The sequence below is a fragment of the Callithrix jacchus genome, chromosome 2 (genome assembly GCF_049354715.1).
Source record: "Callithrix jacchus isolate 240 chromosome 2, calJac240_pri, whole genome shotgun sequence".
NCBI lineage: Eukaryota > Metazoa > Chordata > Mammalia > Primates > Cebidae > Callithrix > Callithrix jacchus.
Window position 1 is genome coordinate 48,879,146 of NC_133503.1, and position 21,664 is coordinate 48,900,809.

The 21,664-nt window shown below is 52.9% G+C and overlaps 1 protein-coding gene across 1 annotated transcript; it reads left to right on the forward strand.

Annotated features, from left to right (window-relative positions):
* Positions 1-1,251: 1,251 nt before the first annotated feature.
* Positions 1,252-19,674, forward strand: CDX1 (caudal type homeobox 1). The gene is made up of 3 exons (XM_002744365.6): positions 1,252-1,795; positions 17,890-18,035; positions 18,587-19,674. The coding sequence occupies exons 1-3, from the start codon at positions 1,351-1,353 to the stop codon at positions 18,791-18,793; spliced, it is 798 nt and encodes a 265-aa protein (XP_002744411.1). The 5' UTR covers positions 1,252-1,350; the 3' UTR covers positions 18,794-19,674.
* Positions 19,675-21,664: the final 1,990 nt, after the last annotated feature.

Below are 21,664 nucleotides of genomic sequence, written 5' to 3' on the forward strand. Positions count from 1 at the left end.
CCCTGTCCTTCATGAATACTTCTCCAAATCTTGCCCCCACTCCCAGTTCACTGACACTCCCTCAAATGTTCCCAGCCTCCACTCCCCCTTAGGCAGCTGTCCTTCACATGGGGTGGAGGAACAGAAGGCATTTAAAATGCCAAGGGGTCCCAGCCATCATAAATGGATCAGGGCTTTCGGATCCTGATTCACACAAACCAACTGCTACAAAGGCATTTTTGAATCAACTGGAGTACTTTGAATCTGAACGGTGTGTTAGGAAATACCCAGGAATTTGCCTTAATTTTGCTAGACGTGATAATGGCATATTATGTAAGAAAATGTCCGTGTGTTTTAGAGATGCGCGCTGAAGTATGTAGGGGTGAAATGACATGATGTCTGGAATTTGTTTTAAAATACTTCAGAAAAGTGGGGAGTAGATGAAATAAGTGTGACGAAACCTTAATAGTTGTTGAAGCTGGGTGATGGGTGCACAGCAGTTCATTATACAATTCTACTTTTGTGTATGCTTGAAACTTCTCAATTAAAAAAGAGGGTGGGGGTCATCAAGATAATTTGCTAAAAGTTTCCTGTAATGTTCCCAGAAGACTCCCCCCCAACACACGCGCGCGCGCGCGCACACACACACACACACACACACACACTATATCTTTTAAGAACTTTCTCTAGTGGCCAACCCAGGCAGTCCCCCAACTGTAAGGAAGGCTTGTGTGTGTGCATATGTGCATATCACCCGAGAAAACCATCCACAGCTTCCATGACCAGAGGGGTCGTGACCCCTCCATGCCAAAAGATTAAGGACCTGCGATCCTACAGACGGGAGCCCTGTTTGAAGTCTGCGTTGCCCCTCACCTCAAACTGGTCACTGTGTGAAGTTGGCCTAGAATCCCCTGGCCCCTGGGAGCTCGTTCCTCCACCTGTAAAATGGGGCTGCAGAGCGGTCCACGCGGCCACTGAAGGACAAGGTGCTCAGGCCTCAAGGCCGCCCCCTGTTAAGCGATTCCCACTCGCAGCGCGGCCTCGACCCTCGCCCGAGACGCGCCCTCCGCGTCCCCACCCCCTCCAGGCCCTGGCCAGTCCACCTCCCGCTTGGGGCGGCAATTTGTCTCCTTTTGAACCCCCCGCCCCCGACGGGTTTCCCCCTTTGATTCGCTGCCCGGAGGCTTCCCCCCGCTTTGAAATGCAAACCCGCCTGGGCTGGGGCCGCGGGCGGCCTGGAGCTATAAAAGGCCTGGGTGGGGCGGGCGCGGCGGCAAGGCCGGCGAATTCAGGTGAGCGGTTGCTCGTCGTCGGGGCGGCCGGCTGCGGCGGCTCCAGGGCCCAGCATGCGCGGGGGGCCCCGCGGCCACCATGTATGTGGGCTATGTGCTGGACAAGGATTCGCCCGTGTACCCCGGCCCCGCCAGGCCCGCCAGCCTCGGCCTGGGCCAGCCCGCCTACGGCCCCCCGGCCCAGCCCCCGGCGCCCCCGCAGTACCCCGACTTCCCCAGCTACTCTCACGTGGAGCCGGCCCCCGCCCCCGCAACGGCCTGGGGGGCTCCCTTCCCTTCGCCCAAGGACGACTGGGCCGCCGCCTACGGCCCGGGCCCCGCGGCCCCTGCCGCCAGCCCAGTTCCGCTGGCATTCGGGCCCCCTCCGGACTTTAGCCCGGTGCCTGCGCCCCCTGGGTCCGGCCCGGGCCTCCTGGCGCAGCCCCTCGGGGGCCCGGGCACACAGTCCTCGCCCGGAGCTCAGAGGCGGACGCCCTACGAGTGGATGCGGCGCAGCGTGGCGGCCGGAGGCGGCGGTGGCAGCGGTAAGGACCCCTCCCTCGCCCTGCGCCTCTGGACCGGCAGGTGCTCGGGCGCGCCTCAGGCCGCCCCCTGTCTGACCTCTGCCCCGGCCCTGCTCGGGTTCCCGGGAGTGTGGACCTCCTGTCCACTCTCGCCCTGGGGTGCCCCCCAGGCAGCTCTCTGGGCTCCCTCTCCTGAGTCTCAGGCTGTCGGAGCCTGCAGCAGCACAGCCCAACCCTCTCTCTGTACAGATAGGGAAACCGAGACCCACTGCAAAGTGCGGAAATGCGCCTGCGGCCGCGGAGAAAAGCCTAAACCAGAACGCAGGCTCCCAGACTTCTGTCCCACACTCATTTAGCAACACAGACTCCGTGCTCTCCATCGGCTTCTTCCACTCCTAACCCAGCCAAATTTGCAAAGGCGGCAAACTCGCCCCAGAAGGGACGGTTCGCTAACTGTGCGAACAGGGCAGGTGACTTTGCTGGCCAGGGCTGAGTCTCCCCATCACACAGTCAAGAGATCGGTGGGTCATATCCTTCGGGCTGAAAAAGAGCCCTCTTTGGCCAGACCGGGGCAAGGGGTCTGTACCTTACCTTCCCAGAGTCCTCCCTGAACTCTTGACCCCGGGGGAGGGGAAGCGCCAGCAGTGCCAAGCGGGCTACTGTTTGGCTCCTGAGCCTGTGAACCTCCTGCCCCTAGGCAGGCCTCTCTGATCTGCCCTCTTCAAAGGCCGGGGAGGGGGCAGGACAAAGGGCCCAACTTTAATGACGGGCGGCTTGACCTCCCTTATGGGTCCCCCTTTGTCATGTAACTGGCTCTGTCCTGGTTCTGTAGTGACTCCTGCCGGCAGGAAAGTGAACACGACGTTCCATTGTCCCGACTGTGTCCGGCCTGTCCTGACAAAGGCCACCTGGCCTTGGGGGCGGGAAGCTGGCCTGCCTACCCTTTGATGTCCAGCCCCTCCTCCCCTTCCCCCAGCTGGGAATGAGCCTGGGACTTTCCCCCACCTCCTCGTTCTCTTCACCCCCATCTCCCCACACACACCCAGCTTGCCTCAGGGCAGATGCTGGTTTCGGGGGCTTGATCAGGAGCTACAGGTTCTGGCCATAATCATATCCCCCTCTTGGAAGTCCCAGGGATACAGAACCTCCTATCTGCCTCCAGGGAGATACAGCGAACCAGGCCCTGCCACTTGCTTCTGTGGCCTTGATTAAATAACAGCGAATGTTTTGGAACACTTCCTAATGGACCAGGTACTGACTTAAGATCTTGCATGTATTCACCTATTTAACTCTTAAAACATCATAGTAGGTACTATTATCACCCCATTTAAGATGAAGAAACTAGGTCACAGAGAGGTTAAGTACTTGCATAAAGCTATGTAACCCAGAACTGGTGGGGCTGGGATTTGAACCCAGGCTGACTGACCACCAAGTCTGTGCTCTAATCCCCTACACAACAGCTCCTCTTGCATCAGTCATTGTTTCTGGCTTTAGTTCTCCCATCTGTGAAATTAGAGAAAGGGGTCCTGCAGTGGTTTGTAACCCTTGTTTAAGTTACAGAAGGACTCCTTTGAAACATCTGCTGAAAGGGACAAATCTTTTCCCTAGGAAAAAATGTTGTGTCATTGGACAGTTTCAGGGGTTCTGGAGGCCTCCAGAGGCATTATCTGTAAATCTGGGGTTAAGAACCCTGCATGATATGAGAAGAGTTGGCAGCACCAGTGCTCAGGCTTCTGCAGTTCTCAGTCTGCCTTTCCTGCTCCTCTGTTCCACTTGCTGCTTCCTGCTCATGGGGTGACTTTGGAGATGAATGGGGAAGTTCTCTATGGGTGGGGACTTGGTATGGGGAAAAGTAGTGTGCCAGTGGGTGTCAGAGGACTGGGGGATCCTGGAGGAGCTTCCATACGAATCACCTCATGTCTCTGGGCTGCTGAACCCAGCTCGGCCTCTGGTCTCAAAAGTTGCTTGAAAACTGTTGCCTGCAGGCAGATAAGTCTGCCCTAGGCAAAAAAGCATTTCCCCCCTTGCTCTCTCATAGTAGAGAAAAAGGCAGAAGGAGTTCTGGGGGTTCCTGAGGCTCCAGGAATGTTAGCTCCGTTCTGCAGAGGATGCAGGAACCCTGACCTTCCTGAAGCTAGAAGGTGCTGCCTGTCTTCCCGGGGCATCTGACTCTCTATTCAGTGCTTCTTAAGTGGGGGCAGAATTGGGTTGGGACTGTTGACTCTCCCTGAGATAGAGGCCAGCCTCTCCTGTCTCTGGCCTCTGTTTCTCCTTCTGGGCAATGAAGTCATAGGGTTTCCAGGAATGGTTCCCGTGCAATGCTGCTGTCCGGGACAGCTGAAGGAAGGTTAGTGCATGCCACTGCCCTCCCAAACCCCACTGGCACTGGCCACCAGGTCTTCAGCCTGCCACCAATCCTGGCCAGCCCCTTCTTCCCCTGTTTCTGAGCCTTGAGCATTCGAAAATGGACAAACTGGACAGTTAGAGACCACACATGTAGATGAGGACACCAAGGTACAGAGACTGTGAGGAATGTTCCAGTTTCACACAAGCGGGGCTAAACTGGGCTAGATGTCAGAAGAGTCGATTTAGAATTTTCTGATGGTTTCCCATCATGTGTAGGATGAACCCTACCCTCCTTCATGAGGTCTACAAGACAACAGCGTTTGCACCTGTCTGCCTCCCTGACCTCATCCCCAGCTGCTCTCACCTTGGCTTCCAAGCTCAAGCAACTCCAGCTTCTTTTAATTCCTGAGACCTGCCAAGTCCTACTGCAGGTCTTGTTCTCTCTTCTGGGAAAGCTCTTTCCCCTGATTCTTTGCAAGAGTGGATTCTGCTTACCCTTCAGATCTTAGCTTAATCGTCACCTCCTCTGTGAAGCCCTCCATCATTTCCCAAAGTGGACTCCTCGCTACACCCATGGCGAATCTTTGCTTTGTTTCCTTCAGAGCACGAATTTCTATCTACTCACTTCCTTACACTTGTTGTTTGTATGTTGTCTGTCCCATGAGGTCCAGAGCTATGTCTGCTTAAGCCACCACTGCATCCTGGCACCCAGCTCAGTGCATGGCATTTAGTAGGTGCCCAATATATTTTGTTGAGTGAATGAAGAGGGCAAGTATAAAGACAGAAGACTTTTCTGGGGAACAGGGGAGTGTGTGAGATCTTGGCCTTCACACAGGTTTCTGGGGTCCCAGCCCTAGGATTGGGACCTGTGACTGTCCAGCCAAGCAGTTCAGGTCAATGGAAACCTGGCTGCCTCTGTTTCTCCACTTGGATGGTACCCTGACTCACATGGGGAAGTGCATTTGCTGAGGCTGGGACTAAGACTTCAGTTTCTTCTAAGGAGGCGGGTGGTGACAAAGGGAAAGATGAGAGAGAAGCTGTTGGGCTTCAATTGGTCTTCAATTTCTAATGAGAATGTTAGTCGGTTCCGATTGATCAGTATCGCTTGAGTGAGGCCGGGATAGGAAATGACTACAAGGCGTTCTTTTTTTTTTTTCCTTCTCTCTTTGCATTTTCACGAGGAACCTTTTAAATATCAGCATTTTCATTAGGAGGGTTACAGATCACCCCTCTGTGGAAGGCTCAGCCTCCAATTCCTTTGAATAAACTGCTCCACAGGTTAATGGCCCATTGGGGTGGCTGAGGTCTCAGGACTAGGAAGAGGTTCACTGGGATGCGACTGGGAGCAAGATTTAGATCTTGGTCCAACTCCTTCAGCTTTCTGATGGGGAAACTGAGGCCCACGAAGGGGATGAATGCTCCTCTCCCCCCACATTGCAGGCCCTCTCCCTTGGCTCATTGCCACAGCCACCAACCTGCTCTCTCACTTTCAGCCTCTCTGTGATGCTCCAGCTTCTAAAACCATTGCCATATTTACCTTCTCAAGGTACCTGCCCTGCTCAAGAGCATTCTGTGGCTCCCTACTGATATGGAATTGCCATTTCATTATTGTAAAATCTAGCTCCATTACTGTGGCATTCAGAGCCTTCTTGAGAGCTGGCCTCAACCATCTATTGAAGCCATTCTCCTACCTCGCCTAGATAAGGCAAGTTAAGAGCCAGGGCTGGGGAGTCTCAGACCTGGCATTGCATTTCCTTAAGAAGCTGTATAGCCTCAGGCAAATTAATTAGGATCATTTCTCTGAGCCTGGGCTTCTTCCATTGTAACAGGATAATAATAGGATTGCATCTCGGAAGAGACTGTAAAGTACAGCTCTGCAGCTGGCACACAGTAGGTGCTTAGGGCATCGGTGCCTGTGACCACCTCTACCAGACCTCAGCAGGTGCACTGGAGCACACACCTCACACTCCCTGCCTCTCCAGTCTGGTCCCTAGGCCTGCATTGCCCTCCCTTCCCTCTCCTGCATCTTCACTAGCTCAAATGCTGCTCCTTCTCCAAGGCTGTCTCCTGTAGGAAGCCCTCCCTTATTTCTCCCTCCCAAGCACTGTATCAGGCCCTTGTTTTCATGACACTTACCACTGACTGTCTACTTTAACTGTCTTGTTTATCCCTGCCACCTACCAACCCGCCCTGCCTCACACATAGTAGGAGCTCATGATAGAGCAAATAACTGTGGCATTAGCCAAATATTTACTATGGGCCAGGCACTGTGCCAGGAACTTTGTGTGGGTGATCTCACTTAAGTCTCATGATGGACCTGTGTGGTGTAAGGATCTAGTATTAGACTCATTTTATAGATCAGGATAACAAGACTGAGAGAGGGCAAGGGGGCCTGCCCAAGCTCACACAGCTAGGACACGGCAGCACAGTGTTCACACCCAGTCTACAGCCCAGCAAGTGTCTGTGAAATAAAGCCACACACTCAGGAAGGGGAACCTAAGACCCCCCTTCCCCATGGGCATCCCAGCCAGGTGGAGGGGAAGGGAGGCTAGGCAGGGGAGGTACTGTAAGAGGCTGCTGGAGGAGGGAGCCCAGCAGGGGCTAGGTTGTTAAGAACCGATTCTCCAGGCAGAAGCTACATTTGACACCTCATTGCTCAGATGTAGCTGGGAAAGGGAATGACCCAGTTAGAAGGTGGCAGAAGGCTTTTTTTTTGGTTGGGTGTTTTCTCTCCCCTGCTTTGGCAGATATTGCCGTTTACAGCTTAGGGAATCATTGTGAATGTCCAAAATGGTTTGTTAGCAGCAGGGTCTGTCGTGTCTGTAGGCAGTTATCTTAATGGCCCAGCCTCTCAGGTTTCTGTTTTGGAGCTCCTGAGATGTGGAAACAACATTCACATCTGGAGTCAGGGCAATCACCATGTTAGCGTGCCAGACCCTCCCCATGCCGTGCTCACCCCTCAGGCTTGTGGGGGTACCCCACGTGGATCCCCCCATCAACAGAAAGAAGGAGCAAGCTCCACACCCTCCCATGGCTTCCTGTTGCTCTTGAAACCAAATTCAAATTTCTCTGTTAGAGGTTCTGCTGGCCTCTCTAGCCTGATCTTGTGCCTCTCTCATTCATTCATTCAAGCAGACAAGCAGTAATATTCTGGGTGTCTTCTGTGATGAACATGCTCCTAAGCATTGGAGGTGATGGTCTGTACAAGGCAGACGGGTCCACCTACACACAGAGAGCTGCCCTCTCTGCCCTCACTCTGCTTCTCCCTGCCTGGGGGCCTTTGCATGTGCTGTTCACTTCCTGCAATCTCCCTCTCTCTTCAGGACATGGAAGCCTCCTTCTCAACCTCAGGTCTTGGCTTAAATGTGGCCTGTTGGCTGGGCACAGTGGCTCACGTCTGTAATTGCAGCACTTTGGGAGGCCAAGGTGGGAGGATCACAAGGTCAAGAGTTCAAGACCACACTGCCCAACATGGTGAAACCCCATCTCTACTAAAAAATACAAAAATTAGCTGGGCGTGGTAGCGGGTGCCTGTAGTCCCAGCTACTCAGGAGGCTGAAGCAGGAGAATTGCTTTAACCAGGGAGGTAGAGGTTGCAGTGAGCTGAGATTGTGCCACTGCACTCCAGCCTGGGCAACAGAGCAAGACTGCATCTCAAAATAAATAAATAAGGCCTGTTCCTGGTGACCTCTCCCAGCTAAGTAAAGTAGGGTTCTTCCCCCTACCTCCCCATTCAGTTTAGCTCATGGCTCGATTTCCTTCCTAACTAAGAATCTCAGTTTGTCATTATTCCATTTGTTTGTTTGTTTTTAATCTACTGCCTCCCCCACCATGAAGGAGATAATAAACTATCAAATAAGTACTGAGCAGTTATGGTAATCATGATGTGAACCAGCATCTATTCAGTGCTCAGTACATTCAACATTTTTTCAAATGCAAGACTTCTGTCCCCGGAACAGCACATTTCTTCTCCATTAGAGGAATGGCTCAGACTAAGCTTTTTGAGCAATGGAGACAGACGGAAAGCTGTGCTTTGGAGGCTGAGCTGCCCACTGTGAGGGTAGACGTGGGGAGCAAGGGAGACAGGACTCAGAGGTGCCACCTTGGCTTGTGATCTGAATGGCTGGAGGATGGAGGTGCTATTTATTGAGTTAAGGAAGCAGAGAAAGTAGCAGATTTGTTTTATGTATTCACCAAGAATTCATCAAGTACTCACTGTGTGTGTCAGGCACGTGATAGGTGCTGGTGAGCTAAATGGCATGGCCCTAGCCTCAAAGAGCATTTGGGGAGCCAAGGCCTAAGGGGAAGGTCTTCACCAAGGCCATGTAGCCAGCTAGGGGTAGGAAGGGGCTGGAGGCCCCTCACTGCAGCCCCACCTTGAATGTGAGATTTCAGGAGCCACACCTGCATGGAGCAGCAAGGGCTGCACTCCCAGTCTAGACTAGAGGAAGATGGCCAGGTGAGCAGTGGCCTGGAAACTCCACCAGGAAACAGCCCAGAAAGGCCTCAAGTTCTTCAGCCTAGGAGAAGACCTGAAGGGATGCAGTTGCTGTCTGTAAATCTGAAAGGGCTGTCCAAGGCTGAGGGTGTCCCTGTGGAAAAACTCAGGAAGGATATAAATGGGTGGCAAATGCAAGAACCAGCTGCTTTGCAGCGAGTAGGCGTGTGCTGCAGTGTGGGCGTCCCGACCCTGGTAGGAGTTTGATCTAGCAGTGTTGACCAGTAGGACTTTCCGCCATGATGGAAATGCTCTGTATCTGTGCTGTCCAGTAGGCTAGCCACCAGCTGCACGTGGCTGTTGAACACTGGAAATGCAGCTAGTGTGACTAAGAAACATATTTAATTAATGTGGCTAGTGGCTATCATATTAGACAGTGCAGAAAAATCCCTCTCAAGAGTTCCCAGAATGGAAATCCATTCTGCATGAGCTCCTTGTTCTTGCATTGAGGAATCTCTCCTGCCTCTTTTCTTTTCTTCTTTTGAAACGGAATCTCATTCTGTTGTCCAGGATGGTGTGCAGTGGCACAATCTCAGCTCACTGCAACCTCTGCCTCCCAGGTTCAAGTAATTCTCCTGTCTCAGCCCATAGAGTAGCTGGGATTCTAGGCACATGCCACCATGCCCGGCTAATTCTTTTGTATTTTAATAGAGACAGGGGTTTCACCTTATTGGCCAGGCTGGTCTCGAACTCCTGACCTTGTGTTCCGCCTGCCTCGGCCTCCCAAAGTGCTGGGATTATAGGTGAGAGCCACCACGCCCGGCTTTTTTCTTTTTTTTTAGATGAAGTTTTGCTCTTGTCGCCCAGGCTGGAGTGCAATAGCATGATCTCAGTTCATGACAATCTCCGACTCCTGAATTCAAGCTATTCTCCTGCCTCAGCTTCCGGAGTAGCTGGAATTACAGGCACACTCCATAATGCCTGTCTAATTTTTGTATTTTTGGTAGAGATAGGATTTCACCATGTTGGTCAGGCTGGTCTTGAACTCCTGACCTCAGGTGATCCACCCACCTCAGCCTCCCGGAGTTCCGGGCGTGAGCCACCTCGCCCGGCCACTCTCCTGCCTCTTTCAGCTGCTTTGTCTCTGTAGTAACATCATCATCTTCATCATCATAGTTTTTATTAATAAGTACTTTGTTAAGTAGGTTATCACATTGGTCTCCATAACCACCGTATGAAGAAAGCATTCATGTCTTCATTTTAAAGATAAATAAACTGAAACTCAAAGAGGTCCAGCAACTTGCCTAGGGACATACCACTGGCGTATGGCCAGACTCAGGGAGAGCCACTTGTCTCTGTCTGACTCTAAAGTCCCTTCCTCTTTGCTACCTCCTGAAGCCAGTTCAGATTGTGGACCTTGATGAAGACAGGGCAGCAGATGATGCAAAGGTGGCCCTGGAGGAGGAGGGTGCAGAGATGATGAAGAACCAGGAAGCAGGCTGACGGTGGGGAGGAGAATCTGGCTAAGGCTGCAGTGCTACCAAAATAGCTGGCCTGGCCAGCGTCCCCCTTTCCTCACCCCCATGCCAACTTCATCCCTGCTCAGGGCTTGAGTGAGGAGCCTTGATATTAGCAGTCTGGGACTGCCAGATCAGCCAGGACAAGGACTCAATTGTGGGTCAGGCAGAATGCCTCATGTCCCAGGAAGGACATCCTTCCATTGTGGAGCTGGTGAGGTTAGGGCACACTGGAGGGCCTTCCCCCTGGTGGTACAGATGGGGAAACAGGCCCGAATAAGGGATCACATGTCCAGCCGGTGGGCCTGCCAGTCTCCCCACTACCAGGCCAGTGTCTTCTTGGCCCTGTGACTTCCCATTAGGCAACATTCCTCTCTTGCGCGAGGGACTCCACCAACATACACCCTTCTGCAAATAGCTCTGTTTTCTCCTTTTTGTCTCCATAGCTTTTTGCCCTTTCCAGACTGCTCTCGCAGCCATTCTGTTCCCCAGGCAGGATAAGGAAAGCCCAGGGAAGTTCAGTCACTTGTCAAGTCCTTCAACTAAGAGGGCCAGGCTGGGCCACAGCCCAGCTCTCTGCCACCAGGCAAGGTCTGGAAGCTCGCCTGTACACCCAGCCTTTACCAAACCTCAGTAGAGTGTGACACTGCTACAATTTAAACCCCTCACCAGAAGCGCTACCACCTCTGAGCTGGCCCACGCCCTGCCACCCTTGCAGCACTCCTACATGTGTTATCTGGGGCAGGGAGATCAGTCCTCCTGAGTCCCTCTTTCCCACCCTTTCCTTTGCCTTTTGGCCCTGCAGCCATCCACAGCAAGTGACCTGCAAGCTCTCTGGACTTCCTTATCTTGGAAAAGGGGGCTCTTTGCAGCAGGATTCTTTGGCTACCCTGTTCCCCCCACCCCTGATCCCCTCCTGCCAAAAGCCCTATGCCCTTCCATTTGCCATTCCCACACTGGCATCACAGACATGGGTGAGCTCTCCATAGCCTCTTGCTGCATGCAGTGTGGCTCTCCGAGAGACTTGGCTGGAGGGTATGTTGGGCGTGTGCTTTCTGTAGGGGTTGCCCAGGGTGGCAGGCAGCAAGGTGTTGGGAGTGGAGAGGTCTGATCCTTAAGGGAGGGCTCAAAGCTACAGAGTCTAGAGGGCACTTGGACTGGTGTGCAGGCAAAACCGAGGCCCAGAGGAGAGGAGGAACTAATTCAAGGCCACACAAATGGCATGGAACTGGGACCAAGACCTACTGACTTCGGCTGGTGGTTCAGAATCCATAGGGGCCTTTTTAAAGATGACTGAAAAATTGGCCAGGCATGATGGCTCACACCTGTAATCTTGGCACTTTGAGAGGCAATTCAGGTTGATCATGAGGTCAGAAGTTCAAGACCAGCCTGGCCAATATGGTGAAACCCCATCTCTACTGAAAATACAAAAATCAGCGGGGTGTGGTGGCGTGTGCCTGTAGTCCCAGCTACTCAGGAGGCTGGGGCAGGAGAATTGCTTGAACCCAGGAGGCGGAGGTTGCAGTGAGCCAAGATCATGCCACTGCACTCCAGCCTGGGTGACAGAGCGAGACTCTGTCTCAAAAAAAAAAAAAAGGAAAGATGACTGAGAAATTATGATGCAGTCAGTCCAGGCTGGGGCCTGGGAATCTGTATTTTTAGCAAGCCCCTGTGTGTACAGACGTGCGTGCCTGTGTGCATATGTGTGTTGGGGATTCGGATCTTGAAGCACAGCCAGTTGGGGCTGGACCACCCGGGGAGGAGTCACGAAGGTTTTGGGGGCTGGATTTGTGGTCTAGGCCCTGAGGGCCAAAGCTGGTCATTCCCCAGGGCCACACACCCAGCAGGAAAAGGGCAAAGGAAGTGCTGACCTAAGGGCCATTTGGTTGTGCTGGAGCAGAGGCCACACTCTGTCCTTGCCTGGCCCAGGCTGGATGGAGACCCCCTACTGCAGGCCACTGTGGCTCCTGTCCCATCCTCCAGCTGGGCAGGCCCAGTGTCTAGACTCTCAGACTTTGAAATTGGTCTTAGAATTCTTTCAGCTACAATAACAAACAAAATCAGAGAATCAGCAAACATTGGGAGGTTGTTTCCAAGTTGGAAGGGACCTTATAAGTAAATGGCCTTTTTTAGCAAACTGCCCATTGCACGGATCTGTTTCCTGGCATTCCTGACAGATGGTCATCCCACCACTGTTGGAAACGAGTAAGACCTTCCCCACGCACCTCCTGCATTCCAGGTGCTGTGCTAGATGTCGCCCATCCATCTCAAGTGAGCCCCTGTATGCCGCAGAGACCTCGTACTATCTGATTGATAGGTTCTATTGTTGTTTCTGAGGCCAGATAGACCTGGCTTTGAATCGCACCTGCCTGATGTGTGGTCCTCTCTGAGTTTTCTCATCTGTAAAATAGAGTAGCAGTTGCCCAACTCCATGGGTCATTGAGAGATGTATACAAAGGTCCTGGCACATGGACATGTTGGTTGTTAAAATATCACTTTCCCTCATTTTACAAATTCAGAAAATGAGGTTCAGAGAGGTGAGGAGACTGTCCTAGGTTACCCAGCCAGTGAGAAGTTGCACTCCACAACCACAGAGGTTTGTCTTTAATGACATCCAGGGGCCCTGGGCTCCAGTTCCCGCCCTGGGCTGGAACTCCTGACTGCCCCAAGGCGCCTCTACAATCACAGAGTGTACCTCTGTTGAGCTCCACAGTCCCTCTCCAGAGACTACAGAAGGGTGACAAGGTCTGTGGGCCAGGTCTTCACTGGCAGCCTTGCCAGGACAGAGATGAGTGTTTGTGCAGCTAAAGCCCAGTTAACCATACCTCAGGGCCACCTGGAAACTATCCAAGTACCAAGCTTCTGAACCCCATTTTAGCCCCACTGAATTTTAATTTCTGGGGCTAGAATCTGCACTGTGAAAAAGCTCCCCAGGCAGTTCCAAGGCTGCTGGCCAGGTGCTGGGAGCCATTGGCCTGTACTGCGCATACTCTAGGAGACAGGCGTTTGCTACCTCTCACGGTGGCCTGATCATATGGATGGGGCGTTCTGCATATCTCAAAACCGGAACAGAGAGAAAGCCTCGAATTTGGGCAGGTTACTCAAGGCCCCTCTGTGCTCACCCCTGAAGAGCTGAGGGGGCTCCTCATTCTCTCTCCCTCCCATTTATGCTGGCATCTGGCCCAGAGGTTACTCATTAGGTGGCTGGGTGTGGCTGGCCCCTCAGCAGACACCTGTTATAGGAGCCTGAACTTCCCCCTTAGCTCCAGCGTCCCAGGAGCCTGTAAATAATTCATCCCGAGCCCTCTCCCCACCCCACTGTTCTCACGAACCTCCCTGCCCCCTCCTTCCCAGGCTGCAGAGGTGTCTTGGGGCAGTCAGGAGTTCCAGCCCAGAGCTGGGACTAGAGCCCAGGGCTCCCTGCTGTCATTAAAAATACAAATTCAAACATAGGCTTGGTGAAGATTTTAAAACCCTAAAGTTTCCCTCCTACCTGTGGCTTTCCAACCTCCAGTGGCCCCCCCAGGGGCACCCCCTATTACTGGTTTCTTGTATATTCTTTAAGAAAGAACTATATGGGTACACAGATGTGTATGTGTGTGTCTCCCCCGTTTTTATACATAAATGGCAACATACTATTTACACTATTCTGTCTTGCTTTTTTTTCACACATCTTAGAACTTGCTCCATATTGGGACATATGGGGTTTTAAAGTTTCTTTTTAATGACTGCATAATGCTCCTCTCTATGGCTGCACCATCCCTTATTTAACCAGCTCCCTGCTTGCATACATGTTCATTGTTTTTCATCTTGTGCTATCGGAAACAGATGTAGCTTTGGGCAGTTAGTGGTGGCATCAGTTGCTGGAAGTGGGATTCTTGGGTCAGAGGGTATGCGCCTGTTGAATGAGGCTAGATATCGCCAAGTTGGGCGCTAAGGAGTATGTTTCGGTTCTCACTCCTGGAAGAGCATATGGGATTCCCTGGTTTCCGAGCCACACAGTGTGATAGCAAACATTTTGTTCTTTGGCAGAGCCATTTTCTTAGCAATAAAATTATGTGTTTCAAGCAGCTCCACCAGAGAGAAGTTGGCCAGTGGGTTCCTGAGCCCACCAGCCCCTCTTCAGAGCCCAGAGAGGGGTGACAAGGCCTGTGGGCCAGGTCTGTCCTGGTAACCTTGCCAGGACAGAGAGGGAAAATGGTACAGCTAAACCCTATCTCCATCTGGTGTCACCCCTGACCCCTTCACTTGTGGAAGACCTGGGTCTGAGGTCAGAACACCTGAGTCCTGGTTCATACCATGACCAGTCAGGACAGCCCTCCACAAGTGCCCTTTCTGAGCCCATTTTCCCACACCTATGAAATGCCTGTCATGGGTCTGGGCTTGCTCAGCAAAAGGAGCAGGAGTGGGTGCTAGGACTGTAAAGAAAAGGCACCTTCAGGACCACTGCCTGTGATCTCTAGGCCAAGGTCTGGGTGGGCAGGGAGCCTCATGCCCTGCCTCAGGCCCGTCTTCCTGACGGTGACTACGAGTCCTCCAGGCATTTTAAGGGCCTCCAGCCTGGGGCTCTCAGCGGCAGTCCCTCACCACGGTCTGAGCCCTCCTTTTCCATATGTAGCAATGGAGGAGTGGTCTGCTGTTCAAACTTCTGTTACCAGCACTCTGGGGGCTCCATGGCAGGTTCAGTGGACCCTAAATACAGCAGCATGAGGAGTGGTGCACTGGAGAGGCAGCAAGAGCTCTAGACCGGGGGCATGGCCTTGGCCAGGCCTGTGCCTGCCTGGGCCTCCGCTGACCCTGACTGCCCAGGGTGGTTAGACTAGAAGAGCTCACCAGGCCTCTTCTTTGGCCCTCCAGCTGCCATGTAACCATTGTGAACCATGGTGTCTTCCTCAGTAAAATGAGAGGAGCCTAAACTCTCACAATCCCTTCCGGCTTTAGCCCAGGGAATCCAGTGGGTCTGTGGATTCAGAGCCATGTTGGGCTCCGATGCCGGTGGCATTAGGCAGAACTGTTTTTGAGCCGGCATTGCATTTTCTAGGCCAAGGAGAGGTCCCATCTGGAGCCAAGGCCTGGGCAGCCACTCCCTTATCCCTTTCCCGGGGCCAGGCCTGGCAGAAGGCCGAGGCTATCCCGGGCTATGCTAGGCAGCGGGCTGAGGTCAGTGGACATGGAAGCGTCCGGTGCGGTTCCTCTGCTCTGGCAGGAAACACAGGGAAAAGCTGCCCAGGAACATCTGCTGTCTCCCATTCTCCACAAAGCCATTTGGCTCACGGGGAGCCCAGTGGCTGTCCTGCCAAGCTGCGTGGGCTTAGAAGGGGGGCAGGTGTCAGAATGGGGGTGGGTGGGTGGTTAGTGTAGGGGTGCTGAGGGACAGGCAGGGTTGGGACTGAGCCCCAAGAAGGTGAAGGCTGGGCGGTGGTGGGGGCACTTGGGAGAGGCAGGAGGGGTTGATGGTCTTTCAGAGACCCACCATACCCTGGTGGGAGCATGTGTGGGTCTGGAAGTGCTTGCCTGCGCCTCCTATTTATAGCCACGTGCTCAGCTTCTTATAAAGGAAACTGGTGCTTAGCCAGGCCCCACACCAGCCCAGGCCAAGCATGACTCTTAATATTCTCTCCAGACAGACCTCTGATCCCAGTCCCAAAGAAAGCCCTGACATTAATCCCAGTTGGTCCTCAAATTGAGCTCTGAGTCCCACAAGGAAGCCAAGCCACTGCCTTCTCTCCTGGGTTATGGCAGCTCTCCCTGCATTTCCCCTTCCTCTTGCAAATCTGTTCTCGGTGCAGTAGCCAGAGTCATATTAAAGCCTACATTAGACTCTGTGTCTCCTCTGCTCAGAATCCGGAATGGCTCCCATCCCAGACAGAGGAAAACCCATAGTCCCTCCTTTGTCTCCTGTCCTGTCCCCCTTCTCACTGCACTTCAGTTCCAGCAGCTTCCTCACAGTTCCTCACTGGCAGATGGCAGCAGATAGCAGGCACACAGCGGGCATGCTCCACCTCAGGGCCTTTGCACTTGCTGTTCCCTCTGCCTGGAACCCTCTCCCCAGACGTCTGCATTTTGAGACGGAGTCTCACTTGGTCATCCAGGCTGGAGTGCAGTGGTACAATCTAGGCTCATCGCAACCTCCACCTCTCAGGTTCAAGTGATTCTCCTGTTCTCCTGCCTCAGCCTTCCCGGTAGCTGGGGTTAAGGTATATGCCACCATGCCCGGCTAATTTTTGTATTTTTTAGTAGAGATGAGTTTTACCATGTTGGCCAGGCTTGTTTTGAACTCTTGACCTCAGGTGATCCTCCTGCCTCAGCCTCCCCAAGTGCTGGGATTACAGGCATGAGCCACCACACCCAGCCCTGCATGATTCTTTCCTTTACCTCCTTTAGACCTTTGCTAAAATTCCTCTTCTCAGGAAGGCCTTCACAGCCCATTCTATTTAAAATCACAACCCGCCTCCTCCCTAAATTCCCAGACATCCTTCCCTGCTACCTTTCTGTGTGTGTGTGTGTGTGTGTGTGTGTGTGTGTGATAGAATTTTTCTCGTTGCCTAGGCTGGAGTGCAATGGGGTGATCTCAGCTCACCATGACCTCCATCTGCAGGGTTCAAGTGATTCTGCTGTCTCAGCCTCCAGAGATAGCTGGGATTACACGCATGCGCCACCACACCCGACTAATTGGTCTCTCCATGTTGGTCAGGCTGGTCTTGAACTCCCGACCTCAGGTGATCCACCCACCTCAGCCTTCCAAATTACTGGAATTACAGGCATGAGGCACCATGCTGGGGCTCCCTGCATCCTTTTCATCTGAAATACTTATGAATTAGCATATCGAATATTTTCCATGTCTATTTTTCTTTTTGCCCATCTCCCTCCCCTAGAACATAAGCACCATGAGGACAGGGGTTTGCTTAATTTTGCTCAGTGCTATAGCCCAGTGCTTGGCTCACAGCAGGAGCTCAATGAGGACATGTGGGATGAGCTGCATCTCCCCTGCCTGTTGTCTGGACACAGCAGGGAGTGTGGATGGCTTGGGCAGATCAGCCTCCGGTGGTATCGTAAGCCAGAGCCTTTGAGGTGACTGGCAGGTCCTAGGGGTCCACCAGCAGCCCCAGTCCTCCCTGTGTGACATTGAGGCCATCCCCAGGCATTCGGCAGCAACTGGGAGCCCACGCCTGGGACAGTTCCAGATTCTTTCGGCTTCTGCCTCCACCTGCGGCGCTTGCACAGGAGGAAGGAGCGAGCTGCCATCTCATTAGTCTCCATCACCCTTGCCTGTCCAGCATTCAAACCTGTCTGACATCTGACCACAAAGTTAGAACCACCTGGGGAGTTTGTTAAAAATGCGAATTCCACACTCAAGCTTTCTGATTAACTGGTCAGGGATGCCCTGAAGCGTGTTCTTCACAAGCTGGAGAATATCTGTTCTGAAGCCACTTCTGGAAGCTGCTGGCTTAAAGCTGTTGGAGCTGGACTTCAAAATAGGGCTCCGGGTCAGGAGACCTGGTTGAAGCCAAAGCTCCATCAGCAGCCTGCTGTGTAACCCTGAGCTAGTTGCTTTCCTGCTGTGAGCCTCACTGCCTCCCTGACCAGCCTGGGAAGAATACTTGCCTCCCATGCTGTGAGTCTGCAGGTCTGAGTCTGGGGAATGACTGTTCCCCAGAGGGGAACCCTACCTAGGGTTCTTTCTGCTTCTGAGATGTCTCTCCCCATCTCAGGGTCCTACTTCAGGGAACCTGGATTGTCTTCCTCCTGGGGGTCCTTTTTTGCAGTCTCCGCCTCTCAACTCACCTTCCTTCCTGGCTCTTTCTGCTTCTCAGGTAAGACTCGGACCAAGGACAAGTACCGAGTGGTCTACACTGACCACCAACGCCTGGAGCTGGAGAAGGAGTTTCATTACAGCCGCTACATCACAATCCGGCGGAAATCAGAGCTGGCTGCCAATCTGGGGCTTACTGAACGGCAGGTGTGTATGTCTTCCCATCTCAGCCATAGGAGCAGTTCCAGGACTATGGTCTCCAGGCTGCCAGCAGATTACAGAGTTCAGTAGAAGGAAAACAGAGAGGTTGAGTGTCCAGGCCATTGTCACATAGCACAGCAGAAACTGAGGTGCTGCTAGCACCCTCCCTCAATAAATCCCAATATCCTTGTCCTCAAAGGCAGGGGTAAGGAGATCTGATTAGCCACAGGCTACAGCAGGTTATGATCAGTGCTGTAGGAGGTGTACATGCTGTTTACATCAGGGGAGCAGTCATGAGATAACAGGGAAGGCTTCCTGGAAGAAGAGTGGCCTGGGAAGATGGGGAGGGGGAAGGTTACAGAGAAGGGCATCTCCAGGGTAAGGGTGCAGGGTCTAGAGGGGGGAAATGAGTTCAGGACCCATGAGGTCTGGGTGGCTGGAGAGGAGGTAAGCCACAAAGCCACATGGAGAAATAGGGGCTTGCTGTCCTGTCTCTCCTTCTTGCACTCTCCCCTCTGCTCTCCCTGCTGCCACTTCTCTGTCCTCCAACCCCACAGGTCAAGATCTGGTTTCAAAACCGGCGGGCAAAGGAGCGCAAAGTGAACAAGAAGAAGCAGCAGCAGCAACAGCCCGCACAGCCGCCGACAGCCCACGACATCACAGCCACCCCAGCAGGGCCGTCCCTGGGGGGCCTGTGCCCCAGTAACACCAGCCTCCTGGGCACCTCCTCCCCAATGCCTGTCAAAGAGGAGTTTCTGCCATAGCCCCATGCCCAGCCTGTGTGCTGGGGAACCTGGGGACTCGGGTGCTAGGGGTATGGCTCCTGTGGGCCCAGGAGGTCTAATCTGAGTCTCAGCCCTGCCAGTGACCTTCTGGGACATGGTGGACAGTGACCAATCTATGCTCTGCATCCTCTTGGCCCATCTGTGCAGTAAGCCTGTTGGATAAAGACCTCTTCCAGGGCCTGTGCTCTAGACCTCTGGGGGATAAGAGAGTCCAGGGTGGATGATCTCAATCTCCTGTGGGCATCTAAAGCCCCAGATGGTTGGGGGAGGGGCCTAGACAAGGCTCCAGGCTCTATCTCCTCCTCCACAGGTTCAGGGGTGGGGCGGAAGGCTGCTATAGGGACCCGACTGACCCTGGAGAAAAGGGGTGGAGCTAAAAAAGATGGGATGCTTGCAGAGCATGACCTGAGGAGGCAGAAACGTGGTCAACTCACACCTGCCTCTTCCTGCAGCCTTACCTCTACCTGCCCCCATCATAAGAGCGCTGAGCCCTCCCCAGGCTGGCTGCTAAGCACAAAGCCCACAGCACTGGCTCTGACTGCTCCACTGGGTTGCAAAACCACAGCCCTCATGATCACTCTCAGTGAGGACTCTGGATTGAGAGGGAGGCCCCCAGAGGGGAGGAGCGGGCAGAGTCTACCCTACCAGGTTTCTATACCCCACCAGGCTGTCCATCAGGGTCCAGGTAGCCCCCAGAGGACTTTATGTGGACCAAGCAGAGCTCACAACTGGACAGGTGTTGTATACAGAGTGGAATCTCTTGGATGCAGCTTCAAGAATAAATTTTTCTTCTCTTTTAAAAAATGTATAAAAATCATTATACGTAGCATTAAAGAAAGATTTTTGAGAAGTACAAATCATCCTCGCCTTCCCCAGCAATTGTGTATTCCTTTCCCATTTGTTTAGGCCCAGAACAAGGTCACCTTTAAAACACATTTGAAAGATCAGAACAGGACACTGTTCGAGTAGGTCTGTGAGACTATGTAAAAATGTGAGTTCATTTTGTAAGCAGAATCATCAGACTCAATCTATCAGTCTTTTGAGTTTTTCAGATATGTTCAGTTCAGGTTTTTCTTTCTTTCTTTCTTTTTTAGGCAGAGTTTCACTCTTGTTGCCCAGGCTGGAGTGCAATGACATGATCCCGGCTCATCACAACCTCCACCTCCTGGGTTCAAGCGATTCTCCTGCCTCAGCCTCCCAAGTAGTTGGGATTACAGGCGTGCACCACTGCGCCCAGCTAATTTTGTATTCTTAATAGAGATGGGGTTTCTTTGTGTTGGTCAGGCTGGTCTCGAACTCCCCACCACAGGTGATCCACCCACCTAGGCCTCCCAAAGTGCTGGAATTACAGACGTGAACCACCGCATCTGACCAGTTTTTCTTTTCTTTTCTTTTCTTTTTGAGATGGAGTTTTGCTGTTGTTACCCAGACTGGAGTGCAATGGCACGATCTCTGCTCACCGCAACCTCCTCCTCCTGGGTTCAAGCAGTTCTCCTGCCTCAGCCTCCCGAGTAGCTGGGAATACAGGCACGCACCGCCATGCCCAGCTAATTTTTGTATTTTTAGTAGAGACGGGGTTTCACCTTGTTGACCAGGATGGTCTCGATCTCTTGACCTCGTGATCCACCCGCCTCGGTCTCCCAGGTTTTTCTTTCAATAGATGGCATATATTGCTCACCCCCATGTGCCAGGCGTGTCAGCCTGGGAAGCACACAGTCCTTTGCCTTAGACTGGAGGAGGGGTGTGAAAGCATGGTCTGGGAAGATGTGGAGGGGGAAGTTTATAGAGAAGGGCATCTCCAGGGTAGGGGAGCAAGGTCTAGAGGGGGTGAATGCATTCAGGGTTCATGTGGTCTGGGCGGCTGGAGCAGGAGAGAAGCCACAAATCCCCCTTCAGGGTCTGACTTCAGGGATCCTGAATTGCTCTTCAGAAGTCCCCAGTCCAGTGGGGAAGACTGCCATGCACACAGATCACACTAATATAACAGGATAAGGGCCAATCAGAGCTATGCTCTGAGCGTCAAGGGAGACAGAGCATCCAGGAAGAGCAGAGCATACTCCTAGCTTATTCTGGAAGGCTTCCCAGAGGAGGTAATGTTGAATTGAGACTGAAAGGACTAGTGGGTGTGGGTCAGGCCAAGAAGGGAATAAAGGAGAAAAGGAACTTGAGCAATATGAACTGAAAGTCTAATTTTTTTGAACTCTTGGGAATCTGCTACCTGGGGCCTTCTCTCCCCAGGGGCTCTGGTGCCAGCTGCCTGCCCCTCTGTTTACTGTTCTGGGAGGTGGCCAGGCCATAAAAAGTGTGCACAGCCTGCCTGCCATCGCCCTTTGCCCCCGGGGCACATGATAACAGCATACAAGGTAGATCCCGGCCTGGCACAGGCCCCTGAAGAGCAGCAGGCACTTCTCTCTCCTCCTACCACTGGGAGACAGTGGAGCTCCATTAGGAATGGTGGACACCTGAAGCTTGGGAAAAGTCCAGGGTTCCAAGAGCAGAGCGGGAGGGGCTGGTGAAAAGGTGGGTGGCACTGAGTGACTAGAGTTTTCTGATCGTCAAAAAAATGTGCTCTGTGACCCTAGGGTAATAGCTTCCCTTCTCTGGGCCTTCATTTCCGTATCTGTGACATTGGGGAACTTGTCTACCATAAAGAAGTAACTGGTCAAGTAAGTTTGGGGAATCCTGCAAAAGCCACTCCTCTGATAGAGTCACAGTGGGTCATTTGCACATCAAAGTCTCTGACAAGCCCACAGCAAAGAAACCCCTTGAATTTTCTTTCATCTGGCATTCCCCAAGCTTTGCTACCTTAGGAGGCCCCTACTCACACCTCCCAGCATCCCACTGAACTCC